This window comes from Lepidochelys kempii, chromosome 1, assembly GCF_965140285.1.
Source record: "Lepidochelys kempii isolate rLepKem1 chromosome 1, rLepKem1.hap1, whole genome shotgun sequence".
NCBI classification, from domain to species: Eukaryota; Metazoa; Chordata; order Testudines; family Cheloniidae; genus Lepidochelys; species Lepidochelys kempii.
The window spans coordinates 163,833-176,812 of NC_136380.1; the positions used below are offsets into that span (position 1 = coordinate 163,833).

Sequence of the window (12,980 nt, forward strand, 5' to 3'; positions counted from 1 at the left end):
CCTTCTTGGCAACAAGGGCACACTGCTGACTCATATCCAGCTTCTCGTCCACTGTCACCCCTAGGTCCTTTTCCGCAGAACTGCTGCCTAGCCATTCGGTCCCTAGTCTGTAGCTGTGCATTGGGTTCTTCCGTCCTAAGTGCAGGACCCTGCACTTATCCTTATTGAACCTCATCAGATTTCTTTTGGCCCAATCCTCCAATTTGTCTAGGTCCCTCTGTATCCTATCCCTCCCCTCCAGCGTATCTACCACTCCTCCCAGTTTAGTATCATCCGCAAATTTGCTGAGAGTGCAATCCACACCATCCTCCAGATCATTTATGAAGATATTGAGCAAAACCGGCCCCAGGACCGGCCCCTGGGGCACTCCACTTGACACCGGCTGCCAACTAGACATGGAGCCATTGATCACTACCTGTTGAGCCTGACAATCTAGCCAACTTTCTACCCACCTTATAGTGCATTCATCCAGCCCATACTTCTTTAACTTGCTGACAAGAATACTGTGGGAGACCGTGTCAAAAGCTTTGCTAAAGTCAAGAAACAATACATCCACTGCTTTCCCTTCATCCACAGAACCAGTAATCTCATCATAGAAGGCGATTAGATTAGTCAGGCATGACCTTCCCTTGGTGAATCCATGCTGACTGTTCCTGATCACTTTCCTCTCATGTAAGTGCTTCAGGATTGATTCCTTGAGGACCTGCTCCATGAAACAGGGTGTTGGCCATTCTCTGTGTCCAGACCCCTGCACACCCCTGCCCTCTAGGGCTCTGCAATGATCATACCCCCTTATCCCCCACCTAGATACTTAAGAACTGCATAGGGAAAACTGAGGCACCCCCACAATATTCAGAGGAAACATTAAGAACAGTCCCGCTTCGTCACATACTGTATGTAATTGATTCCATTTAACCAATTCTAGCGCTCATCTATATCTTTTTCCTTTTATGAATAAACCTTTAGATTTTAGATTCGAAAGGATTGGCAACAGCGTGATTTGTGGGTAAGATCTGATTTGTATATTGACCTGGGTCTTGTGCTTGGTCCTTTGGTATTAGGAGAACCTTTTTCTTTTACTGGAGTCTTGGTTTTCATAACCATTCATCCCCATAACTAGTGGCACTGGTGGTGATACTGGGAAACTGGAGTGTCTAAGGGAATTGCTTTTGTGACTTTTCGGTTTTGCCCAGTGGCTAACAATGTCTTCTCTGTTTGGCTGATTTGGTTTGCCTTGGTGTGCAAAGGAACCCCAGCTTTGGGCTGTAACTGCCCTGCTTTAAGCAATTTGTCCTGAATTGGTCCTCTCAGAAGTGTACCACCAAGGGCAGATGCTGGCTTTGGTGGGACACAACTCAGTGCCAATTCAGGACAAATTGCTTAAAGCAGGGCAGTTACAGCCCAAAGCTGGGGTTCCTTTGCACACCAAGGCAAATCAAACCAGCCAAACAGAGAAGACATCGTTAGCCAGTGGGCAAAACCGAAAAGGTCACACAAGCAATTCCCTTAGACGCTCCAGTTTCCCTGTATTACCACAAGTTTTATTCATAAAAGGAAAAAGATATAGATGAGCATATGAATTGGTTAATGGAATCAATTACATACAGTAATGTCAAAGTTCTTGGTTCAGGCTTGTAGCAGTGATGGATTAAATTGCAGGTTCAAATCAAGTCTCTGGAGTACATCCAAAGCTGGGATGGGTCATTCAGTCCTTTGTTCAGAGCTTCAGTTTGTAGCAAGGTTCCTCCAGAGGCAAGAAGCAGGACTGAAGACAAGATGAAGATGAGACATCACCCTTTTATAGTCTCTTGCCATGTGGTCTTCGCTTTCTTTGTTTCTATCCAGCACATGGCATAGAAAAACCTTAGAGTTCTGTCCAATAGGCAGGTCTCCGCATACCTTGCTGAGTCACAAGGTGTGTCTGCCTTCTCTCAACAGGTCAATTGTATAACTGATGGTCCTTAATGGGCCATCAAACAGGCTAGGCAGAGTTGACACCAACTTGTCTGAGGTATCACCCAGAAGCATAGCATAAGTTTGAAATACAGACAGTATAGCAATATTCATAACTTCAACTACAAAACTGATACACATATACACATAGCATAATTATAACCAGCAGATCATAACCTTCCCGTAGACACCTCACATGACAACATTTGTACAATATTTGCTGCACATATATAACAGTGGTTGCAACAGTGATCTATACAGTTTCAGATTATGTTAATAATGTCACACCCCTCCATCCCCTCAGGATCAGCGGACTGATCTCCCCACAGCTAGTGCTGATGTAAACGGGGCCAGGTTCACTCTCCCCCTCCAGCCTCTTTTGGCCTTTTTAGGACAGATGGGTCGAGGGCTGAATACAGGGGGAGGGGAGGGAAGGGGAAGGGAGTAGGGTCTCCTCAGACCCCTGTAGAGAGGGGCTGCCCCTCTTTGCTCCCAGATGTAGCCCCCATCTCCCTTCCTTCCCCCTCTGACCTCTGGAGCCAATCTCTGGGGTTGGCATCTCTCTCCCTTGGTTATTCCCAGGCACGTGGCTTGTTTCTACATCCCTAGAGCAGGGAGGGGAGGTGCATTTCTTGCTGGGGGAGGGGGACACAGTGTTCAATCCTGTAGCGCTTCCCCTATCAGTTTCTTTCTCTTCCAGGTGTTGTGTCCCTCTCATGGTCCCTGAGTGGCAAAGCCAACACGCTGGTGCAGCTGGTGATCTCAGCACGGGATGGGGGGGGCCTGTCAGCCCAACCCAACGCCCAAGTGAACATCAGCATCGTGGCTGGCACAGTCTCGCCCCCTGTCTTTGAGCAGGCACAGTACTTCTTCACAGTGCCTGAGAATACGCAGCAGGGGGCGAGTGTTGGGGCCGTCCGGGCCCATAACCCCCCAGGTATGGGCCCATCGCAGCCCCAAAACCACGTTGGGCCCATGTTTCCATTTCAGGGGTCCCACGCTCCTGCCCCACTTCCCACGGTGCTGGTATCTCCCCCATAGCTAGCGGCCTGCCCTCCCCCATGGTGCCTCCTGCTGGGAGCTCCCCTCATAGCTGTGACCTGCCCTTCCCCATGGAACCCCCTGCTGGGAGCTCGCTCCCACAGCCAGTGCCCTGCCCTCCCCCATGGTGCCTCCTGGTGGAATCACCCCCCACAACTAGTGGCCTGCCCTCCCCCATGGCTCCCCTTGCTGGGGCAGGCTGGGGGAGTGAGCAGAGTGCTTCTCTCACTGTCCTTGCTCTGTATTCCCTTGTCCCCAGGTCACTCTGATGACATCTTTTATTCCATCTCCTCGGGAGATCCCCATGGTTATTTCTTCATTGACTCCAGCTTGGGACAGCTCCGCACCAACCTCCCTATCGACCATGAGGTCCAGGCGGTTCTGGTTCTGGACGTGCAGGCCCGGAGCGGCTCGCCGCCTGCCTACAGCAACACACAGGTGAAGATTTCTGTGTCAGACGTGAATGACAATGCACCAGCCTTCCTGGCCCCTTCTGACTCTATCCTGCTGCCAGAGGCCACAGAGGTGGGGGCCACTGTCTACACGTTGCAGGCAGAGGATCGTGACAGTGGTTCCAACGGGCAGGTGCATTTTGAGCTGGTGTCAGGTGGGGACGGCATCTTCAGCGTGGAGCGCTCCTCTGGGACAGTGCGTCTGGTGGGGGCATTGCAGTACGAAGCCAGTGCTGCCTATGGCCTAGCCATAGTGGCCCGGGACAGCGGTGTGCCCCAGCTCAGTGCCACTTTCACCCTGCTGGTGCACGTACAGGCAGAGCACGACCACGGGCCCATCTTTGACACACTCACCTACCGTGTGGAGGTGCGGGAGGGCACGCCTGTCTCCACTCGCTTCCTGCAGGTGCGGGCCCTGGGCCGGGATGCTGGTGCCACGCCCCTCACTTACCACCTGCGTGCCGATGGCGACGCCGCTAGCTTTGCCATCGTGCCCGAGAGCGGCTGGCTCTACGTCAAGAGTGCATTGGACCGGGAGACGCGGGACCTGTACATGCTGACAGTGCTAGCATCTGCAGGGGCAGGCAGCACCAGCAGCGAGGCCAGGAAGACGGGCACCAGCACAGTGCGGGTCAGCATCACTGACGAGAATGACAACAGCCCCCGGCTCAGCGAGGAGCGCTACTTCTTCACCATTCCCGAGAACCAGCCACCAGGCAGCAGGGTGGGCAGGGTGACAGCCAGTGACCGGGACACAGGGCAGAACAGCCGCCTCACCTACCGCCTCCTCCAGCATGACCCCAACTTCCTCATTCACATGCAGTCTGGTGAGAGACCGCATGGGCGAGAGAGAGCCCACCGAGATCCGAGTGGGCATGGAGGGGCCTGTGAAGCTCAGCAGGGGGTGACTGTGAGGGTAGAGCAGTGCTGGCCCCAACATGGCACTAGGGGGTGCTGTGCTTCAAGGAGGGAGGTGAGGGTAGCATCATGCTACCTAGTCTAACTCCTGGGTCTGAGAGATACCAGAGCCATCCCACAGCAGAGTGCTTTGTCTGGGATTGCCATCCCTCCCACAGAGCTCTCATGGCACGGGTGGTGCCAGCAGCCCTTCAGGCAAAGCCAGGCCCATCACTGAGCTACTGCAGCTGCAGATATGACTGGTGGGGTGGTCCCGCTTTCCACCCGCCCAGCCCAGAGCCCGGTGCTCAGGTCAGCAGGGCCCAGCCGGAACACAGGTGCTGAGATTTAAGGAAGCTTGTCAAGAGGGATATATAATGGGCCCAGGGGTCGTGAAAGGGCGTATGCACAAGGATGCGTTGTCGGGGGGGGGGATCACACCTCAGGAGGTGTGTCGGTGTCACCCTGTCTCACAGGAAGTTAGAGCTCACACCCCAGACGAGGGTCAGGGCATTAGGGGTCACACCCCATAGGTGGGTCGGTGTCACCGTCTCACAGGAGGTGGGTCGGTGTCACCCCGTCTCATGGGAGGTTAGAGGTCACACCCCAGAGGAGGGCCTGATGCAGCTGGCGTGACTCTCTTGTCATCAGCGTTAGCTCTCCTGCCCTGACCTGGCATCTGCCTCGCATCGTGGTCCTTGATGGCTGGCACAAGGGGCCATGGCTAAGTGGGGTGCAATAGGGGACCCTTATGCAATTTCAGAGAGCAGCTCTAACCGTGTTCCACCAACCCCAGCTGGCTCCCTTCCCACTGCCCTTTCCCCATGGGCCCTTGTCCTGTCCCCACCATCCCACGGCCACCTCCCTCTCCATGGCCTGCTCCTTCGGGCAGGCTCTCTTCCCCCCCTCCTTCCTCCCAGCCCATTCCCAAGGACTGTGACTCCATCCCCCTAGTCCAGGGCTATCTCTCTGCCCACAGTCCATTCCCCTGGGCTCTGTCCTGCCTCGCACGCTGGGGCTCCTCTCTTCCCATGGTAGACAGTTCCCCATCTGGAGTTGTCTCCCTGCTGGGAGTCTCCCTTGGGAGCTGGCTCTCTGGGAGCTGAGCTGTGTCCTTGCTTCTCCCTGGTAGGAGAGCTCACTGCCAAGCGCAGCCTGGACCGGGAGCAGCAGTCAAGCTATCAGCTGCTGGTGATCGTGCAGGATGGGGGGACGCCACCACGCAGCGTCACGGGCACCGTCTATGTCACCGTGTTGGATGAGAATGACAATGTGCCAGCTTTCCTTCATGTGCTGGGCGGGCGGGAGCTCCTGGTGCAGGTGAGGGGGGCAGGCAGGCACTTCCACTGCAAGTTGTGAGGGTGGGAGCTTCATGTGCAAGTTGTGGGGTCCAGAGCCCTCAGTACAGATTGGGGGGCAGAGCTCCCAGTGCAGGTTGTGGGGGCCAAGAGCTCTTGATGGGGGAGTAGAGAGCCCCTGTGCAGGTTGGGTGTGGGGAGGAGGAGAGAGCCCCTGTGCAGATTGGGGTGGGGGGAGGAGACAGTGTGGGGAGGAGGAGGGAGCTAATTCCTTAAGTACTCTAAAGGCATGTCTTCACCAGCAAAGGCACTTTAACGAGGCTGTTTAGTCACAGCACTGGACTGGGAGCAGCCTGGACCGGGAGCTATAAAAAAACCACCCCCAGAAGGGGAGTAGCTACCTGCCACTGTCTACACTGCCACTTTACAGCGCTGAATCTTGCAGCGCTCAGGGGGGTGTTTTTTCACACCCCTGAGCGAGACAGTTGCAGCATTGTAAAGAGGCAGTGTAGACAAGGCCTAAGATAAATTTGATCAGGCCTTGATTACTTTGAATAATTCTAACTTATCTACATATACTGTCACCTGTTCTTTCCATATTTTGACTTGTGTTCCTTCCCCCTTGTTAATATTGATTGTGTTGAGTATCTGGTCACAATTAATGTCTTTAATGCCTATTTCACTTCAGTCTTCACTAAACACCTCAGCTTTCTTGATGTCATCAGTTATTAGCTCTCCTTCCCCACTGAACAGAAGACCTATACTTACCTTTGTCTTTTTCTTGCTCCTGATGCGTTTAAAGACACTCTTCTTGCTGCCTTTTGATATCCTTTGTTAGGTGTTACTCATTTTGTGCCTTAGATTTTCTGATTTTGTCCCTACCTGCTTGTGCTACTCTTTTGTACTCCTCCTTAGCAATTAGTCCATGTTTCTACTTTTTGTAGGATTTCTTTTTGATTTTCAGATAATTAAAGAGCTCCTACCAATTCTCTAAGTTTGTTAAAATCTGCTGCTCTCACTCCTTCCTTTCTTTAGAATCATGAAATCTATCATGATGATGAAGTTCACTGCAGCAGTTGTTGGCAGACTGTGGCTTCTTCTGCTGTCTTTTCCCTGAAGTCTTTTATTTTTAAGAACCCCAGAAAGCGGTATTGGGTGTAATAGTCCATCCTCTCATCATTTTGTCCACCAATAGCCCTAATTTCTGACACAACAAGTTTTGATTCATTGATTTCCAGTCCTCTGCTCCTCCTATATATCAGTCATAATCTTGACACAAACCTTGAGTGGTATCAGTGACACCCTTTCTGTACGGACATATTCAGGCTTTCTGTCTCTTTTCCCATCAACATTTGTTGTTATAGGTTATTGTGGCACTTTATAAAGTTTCACTCAGTCTTTACTAAGTTGAACTCACAATTAAGGTACATTTGTAGGCCTGGTTATCACTACCGGGCCTTGCTTAGGAAGACAGTTGGTTCTGAGGTTTGTGCTGTAGGGTGGGGATTACGGGGGCCTGTGCTGGGAGGAGTGTGGAGTGTTGTGAGGTCTGTGCTGGAGGGATGTGGGGGTCTGTGCCGGGAGGATTATGGGATCTGTGTGCTGGAGGATCTGTGGGGGTGTGTAGTGGAATGAGGAATATAGGATCTATGCTGGTGAGGGGGATATCTGTGCTTGGAGGGTCTTGAGCAGCGATGCTGAAACAATTTGTATAGTTCAGGTGCTGAGAGCCATTGAACCATAGAATCATAGAATCATAGAATATCAGGGTTGGAAGGGACCCCAGAAGGTCATCTAGTCCAACCCCCTGCTCAAAGCAGGACCAATTCCCAATTAAATCATCCCAGCCAGGGCTTTGTCAAGCCTGACCTTAAAAACCTCTAAGGAAGGAGATTCTACCACCTCCGTAAGTAACGCATTCCAGTGTTTCACCACCCTCTTAGTGAAAAAGTTTTTCCTAATATCCAACCTAAACCTCCCCCACTGCAACTTGAGACCATTACTCCTCGTTCTGTCATCTGCTACCATTGAGAACAGTCTAGAGCCATCCTCTTTGGAACCCCCTTTCAGGTAGTTGAAAGCAGCTATCAAATCCCCCCTCATTCTTCTCTTCTGCAGGCTAAACAATCCCAGCTCCCTCAGCCTCTCCTCATAACTCATGTGTTCCAGTCCCCTAATCATTTTTGTTGCCCTTCGCTGGACTCTCTCCAATTTATCCACATCCTTCTTGAAGTGTGGGGCCCAAAACTGGACACAGTACTCCAGATGAGGCCTCACCAATGTCGAATAGAGGGGAACGATCACTTCCCTCGATCTGCTCGCTATGCCCCTACTTATACATCCCAAAATGCCATTGGCCTTCTTGGCAACAAGGGCACACTGCTGACTCATATCCAGCTTCTCGTCCACTGTCACCCCTAGGTCCTTTTCCGCAGAACTGCTGCCGAGCCATTCGGTCCCCAGTCTGTAACTGTGCATTGGGTTCTTCCGTCCTAAGTGCAGGACCCTGCACTTATCCTTATTGAACCTCATCAGATTTCTTTTGGCCCAATCCTCCAATTTGTCTAGGTCTTTCTGTATCCTATCCCTCCCCTCCAGCGTATCTACCACTCCTCCCAGTTTAGTATCATCCGCAAATTTGCTGAGAGTGCAATCCACACCATCCTCCAGATCATTTATGAAGATATTGAACAAAACCGGCCCCAGGACCGACCCTTGGGGTACTCCACTTGATACCGGCTGCCAACTAGATATGGAGCCAAACTGTACGCAAACTGTAAACCCTGCATATGATGGAAGCCCCTTAAAGCCAGGGGGTGCTGCCACATCCCTAGTTCCAGCATTAGTGGGGCTGTGTGGTGGAATGGGGGGCATGGGGTCTGCTGTGGAGGTGGCTGTGCTGGGAGGATTATGGGTTCTGTGATGCGGGACCTGGGTGCTGGCTGTTATACTATCTCCAGCTCCCCTCTCTGTGTGACAGGTGCTGGAGGAGAAGCCCTCAGGGCTGCTGGTCACCTCCCTTCAGGCCAAGGACCCAGACGAGGCTGAGAATGGGACCATCTTCTACTCACTAACAGGTAATGGGGGAAAGGGGGAAAGCGGTATGGCACCATCACCTCCAGTCATTTGCCTAGGACTATGGTCCTGACCTCCCCACAAACACACACGCACACTCCCAGCATTCCCCAAGCCTGCTCCACACCATGTCTAACCTGCTCTGACCCATGCAGCAGCATCTCCCCTTCTCTCCACAGGGGCTTGGGCCGAGCGCTTCACGCTGCATACGGCCACGGGGGAGCTGCGTACAGCCACCGTGCTGCGCCGAACCGACCGGGCCGAGTACATCTTCACTGTGACGGCCAGTGACCGAGGCACAGTGCCCTGCAGCACAGCAGCCACTGTCCGCATCCAGGTACCTGGGCCCCCCAAACCTGCCCCCCCCAGGGCTGTCATCCACCTCCACGTACATGGGCCCCCCCAAACCTGCCCCTCCTGGGCTGTCATCCACATCCTGGTACTTGAGGCCCACAGACCCACCACCCCCACGACCGTCATCCACATCCAGGTACATGGGACCCCCAACCCTGCCCCCCAGGGCCGTCATCCACATCCAGGTACATGGGGGGGAGGGCCCTAACCCCTGCCTCCTTCCCCATGCCCACCATCTGCATCCAGGTTCCTGAGCCCTCCAAGTCCCACCCCCCGACCCCACAGCCATCATCTGAATCCTGGTACAGGGACCTGTCACACCCTGGGGTACAAATCCAGACCAATGGGAACTATGTCACCACCTGCCCTGTAACCCTGGGTACCTCACAAAGCTTTGGTGTTGTAGCTCCCACATAAGTAGCCTAGCAGCATGCAGGTCACACCCTGATGAGTGTCTGTGTGCTAGACAGCCCTGGTTCAGCAGCTCTGAGCCCAGGAGCCTGTCTACAGTCCTGCAGCCTCATGCTAACTTCCACCAGCCTGGGTTACAACCAACAAGGTGACCCCAACACACTCCCAGCCCTGAATTTCCCCAAAGATGCGTGCTCTGCAATGTCCAGCCCGCTCCTGGACAGTTGAGAGACATATATGGTTGGTTTGTTCCTCTACAAACACAGAACACATTGCAACTTATTAACTTGACTGAGTGTAAATACACCCTGCCCTTTAAACTCAGCACTGAGTTGGGTTATGGTAAAAATGAAATAAATGTATTAACAAAATACACATAGGACTAAATGAGTTCAAGTATAAGGAATGAAGATAGAAAGAATTACAAGTAAAACCAAAACAAAATACGCTTCTAAAAATCTCAAATTTAATCTAGAAAGGTACAATCTTTGCCGAAGCAGATTTGTCCTCTGTATTCAGTTCCCAGAGATTTCAGGCCCACCTTGGATGAAGGACCGATCTTTCTCAGCTCGTGAGAACTCTTCTTCCTTGTGTCTGTCTTGTGATGGGTGCCTAAAATGGCTTTCTGTCCTTGTTTATATCTCCCAAAGTTTAATGACCTTTCTTCAGGAGGCAGGAAGTCCTTCTGTGTGTTCAGCTTGCTGCGTCCACGAGCAAGCTGACCTCATGCTGTTCCTCCCTTCTGGTGGGCTTCCTTTCCCCTGTCAGTGAACATAGCTTTCCTTGTTTTGATTCTACCATGGTTAGGCCATGTCTATACTACAAAGTTATGCTGACTCAAGTTACATTGGCATATAGCCGCTGCGATTAGTACATCGCTTTCCGCGTGCGTGCTTGGCTTCTTGTGTTGGCAGAGCGCGTATTATTGCAGAGTGTGATGCACCATTGGTAGGTATCCCACTGTGCAACTTGCCACCGTCCAACACATTGTCTTTTGGGAAGTTTGGCAATGCATGATGGGTCAAAATGAGTTGTGCGGGGTGAGCGGGAGCATGGGTTCAACTTCCCATTTTGCAACTGTCACAGAGTGTGGGGGAGTCAGGGCCCTGCACCCCCCACTTCCTGTGATTCACTGTGACTCTCAGCCAGTAACACAGAAGGTTTATTAGACCAGTGGTTCTCAAAGCCGGTCCGCTGCTTGTTCAGGGAAAACCCTTGGTGGGTCGGACTGGTTTGTTTACCTGCTGCATTCGCAGGTTCGGCCGATCGCGGGTCCCACTGGCCGCAGTTCGCCGTTCTAGGCCAATGGGGGCTGCGGGAAGGGCGGACAGCACGTCCCTTGGCCCGCGCAGCAGGTAAACAAACCAGTCCTGCTCGGCAGGGGCTTTCCCTGAACAAGCGGCGGACTGGCTTTGAGAGCCACTGAATTAGATGACAGGAACATAGTCTAAAACAGAGCTTGTAGGCACAGAGAATAGGACCCTTCAGTCAGGTCCGTCTTGGGGGGCAGGGAGCCCAGAGCCCCATCTGGGCCTCCCTCCATTTCCCCAGTCAGCTCCAAACTGAAACCCCCTCCAGCTGTCTCGCCCAGCCTCCCCCCGGCTCTTCCTCCAGCCTTTGTCCAGTTTCCCAGGCAAAGGTGTCACCTGGCCCCAACCCCCATCCTGGGCTCAGGTTACATGCTCAGGTATCATCCTTCAAGTGAAGTCACACCCTGATATCCCATCCCCAATGCAGACAGTCCCAGTAAAACTCCCACCCAACATTCCCAGGTCAATCCTCCCCACTCCCTACTCCATCACAGCAACTGACTTCATCCAGTAACGTTATCTGTATACCACAATTTTTGCACCTTTTTTCAAAATCCCACAAACCTGTATAGCCCTCCTCGCTCACTGTCTGTCATCTCTGACAGAAGCATGGAGCCTGCACAGCTCTGCACTATTGTCATGAGCATTGCAAGACAGTGCGCATGATTCTAGAGTATTTGCAGAGCTGCAAGAAGAACTGAATGAGTGGGGAGGGAACATGACGATGCCTTGGAGGACAGATTGCTGTGGGACATAGCAAGAACAAATTCCAGATCGTTGTTGGTGCTCACGGCGCAGCTGCAGATGGTGGAATACCATTTCTGGGCCTGAGAAACAAGCATGACGGATGGGATCACATCGTAATGCAGGTTTGGGATGATAAGCAGTGGCTGCAGAACTTCCGGATGCTCAAGGCCACATTCCTGGATCTGTGTACTGAGCTTGTCCCAGCCCTCCAATCCTTGACCTCCACCACCTCAACTTCTTCATTCGCAAACTCAAATTTTACAATGTCACGTTGGCAGCAATAATTCCATCTTTAGAAAAGGGCATGTGATTCATATCTCTCGATATGAAGGATACTTACTTTCACATTGATATTCACCCTGCCCACAGATGATTTCTCAGATTTACTGTGGGGTCCAACTGTTTTCAATACAGAGTACTCCCCTTCAGGATAGCAACTGTTCCCAGAGTCTTTACCAAGGTATTTTCAGTGGTGACAGCTCACGTCAGACATCATGGCTTCCTTGTCTTTCCGTACCTCAATGACTGTCTTCTTGCCACCAAATCTCGCCGTGTCAACCTCTATGGTGCTTCACCTCCTCTCTCAACTGGGAGTCAGAATCAACGTTTCAAAATCCTTTCTTACTCCCATGATATCTTTGGACTTTGTTGGAGCAACCTTGAATTCTATCACCACTAGCTGTGGAACCTGTCTATGGGCAGGTACACTCATGAACGAAATCAAAACTCACTTTGGATAACAGTCAAAACATGTCTGTCCCGGTCAGCCACATGGCCTTGTGCACTTACATCACTGCATTTGCAAGATTCTACCTTCGTTGCCTTCAAGCATGGCTACAGTCGGTATACACCTCAAGCCATCACTCCATGAACCTTACACTAACAATTCCAACCAAGGTACTGCCCTCCCTCCTTTGGTGGACCCATCCTCATCATGTATCCATGGGGTCCCCTTTGTCCCCTCTTCTCCAGACAAAACCATAATTATGGAAGCATCCCTATGGGGCTCCCACATGGACAATCACACAGGAGTATGCACTTGTCTAGAGTCCAGAATGTACATCAGTAACCTGGAAGTACAGGCAGTAAGGCAGGTGTGCAAATTATTTCTTCCACTCATTTGCTCTCACCATGTCCTGATACTGTCAGACAACACTAGGACTGTTTTCTACATCAACAAGTAGGGGGAGTGAGATCCACCTGCCTGTGTGCAGAAACAGTCAGTCTCTGGAACTGGGCTATCAGCAGTCAGATCACCCTATCCACAGCCTCAGCAGACACTACATAGAATCATAGAATATCAGGGTTGGAAGGGACCTCAGGAGGTCATCTAGTCCAACCCCCTGCTCAAAGCCAGACCAATCCCCGATTTTAGCCCCTGATCCCTAAATGGCCCCCTCAAGGATTGAACTCACAACCCTGGGTTTAGCAGGCCAATGCTC

General features: G+C 52.0%; 1 protein-coding gene across 1 annotated transcript in view; it reads left to right on the plus strand.

The window, feature by feature from the left end:
* The window catches only part of DCHS1 (dachsous cadherin-related 1), a 119,534-nt gene that overhangs the window by 41,954 nt on the left and 64,600 nt on the right, over positions 1-12,980 (plus strand). The window contains exons 5-9 of the mRNA XM_073327118.2: positions 2,654-2,890; positions 3,254-4,273; positions 5,476-5,663; positions 8,622-8,718; positions 8,896-9,053. Of these exons, the coding sequence (XP_073183219.1) occupies positions 2,654-2,890; positions 3,254-4,273; positions 5,476-5,663; positions 8,622-8,718; positions 8,896-9,053 (1,700 nt within the window). The remainder of the gene's footprint in view (positions 1-2,653; positions 2,891-3,253; positions 4,274-5,475; positions 5,664-8,621; positions 8,719-8,895; positions 9,054-12,980) is intronic.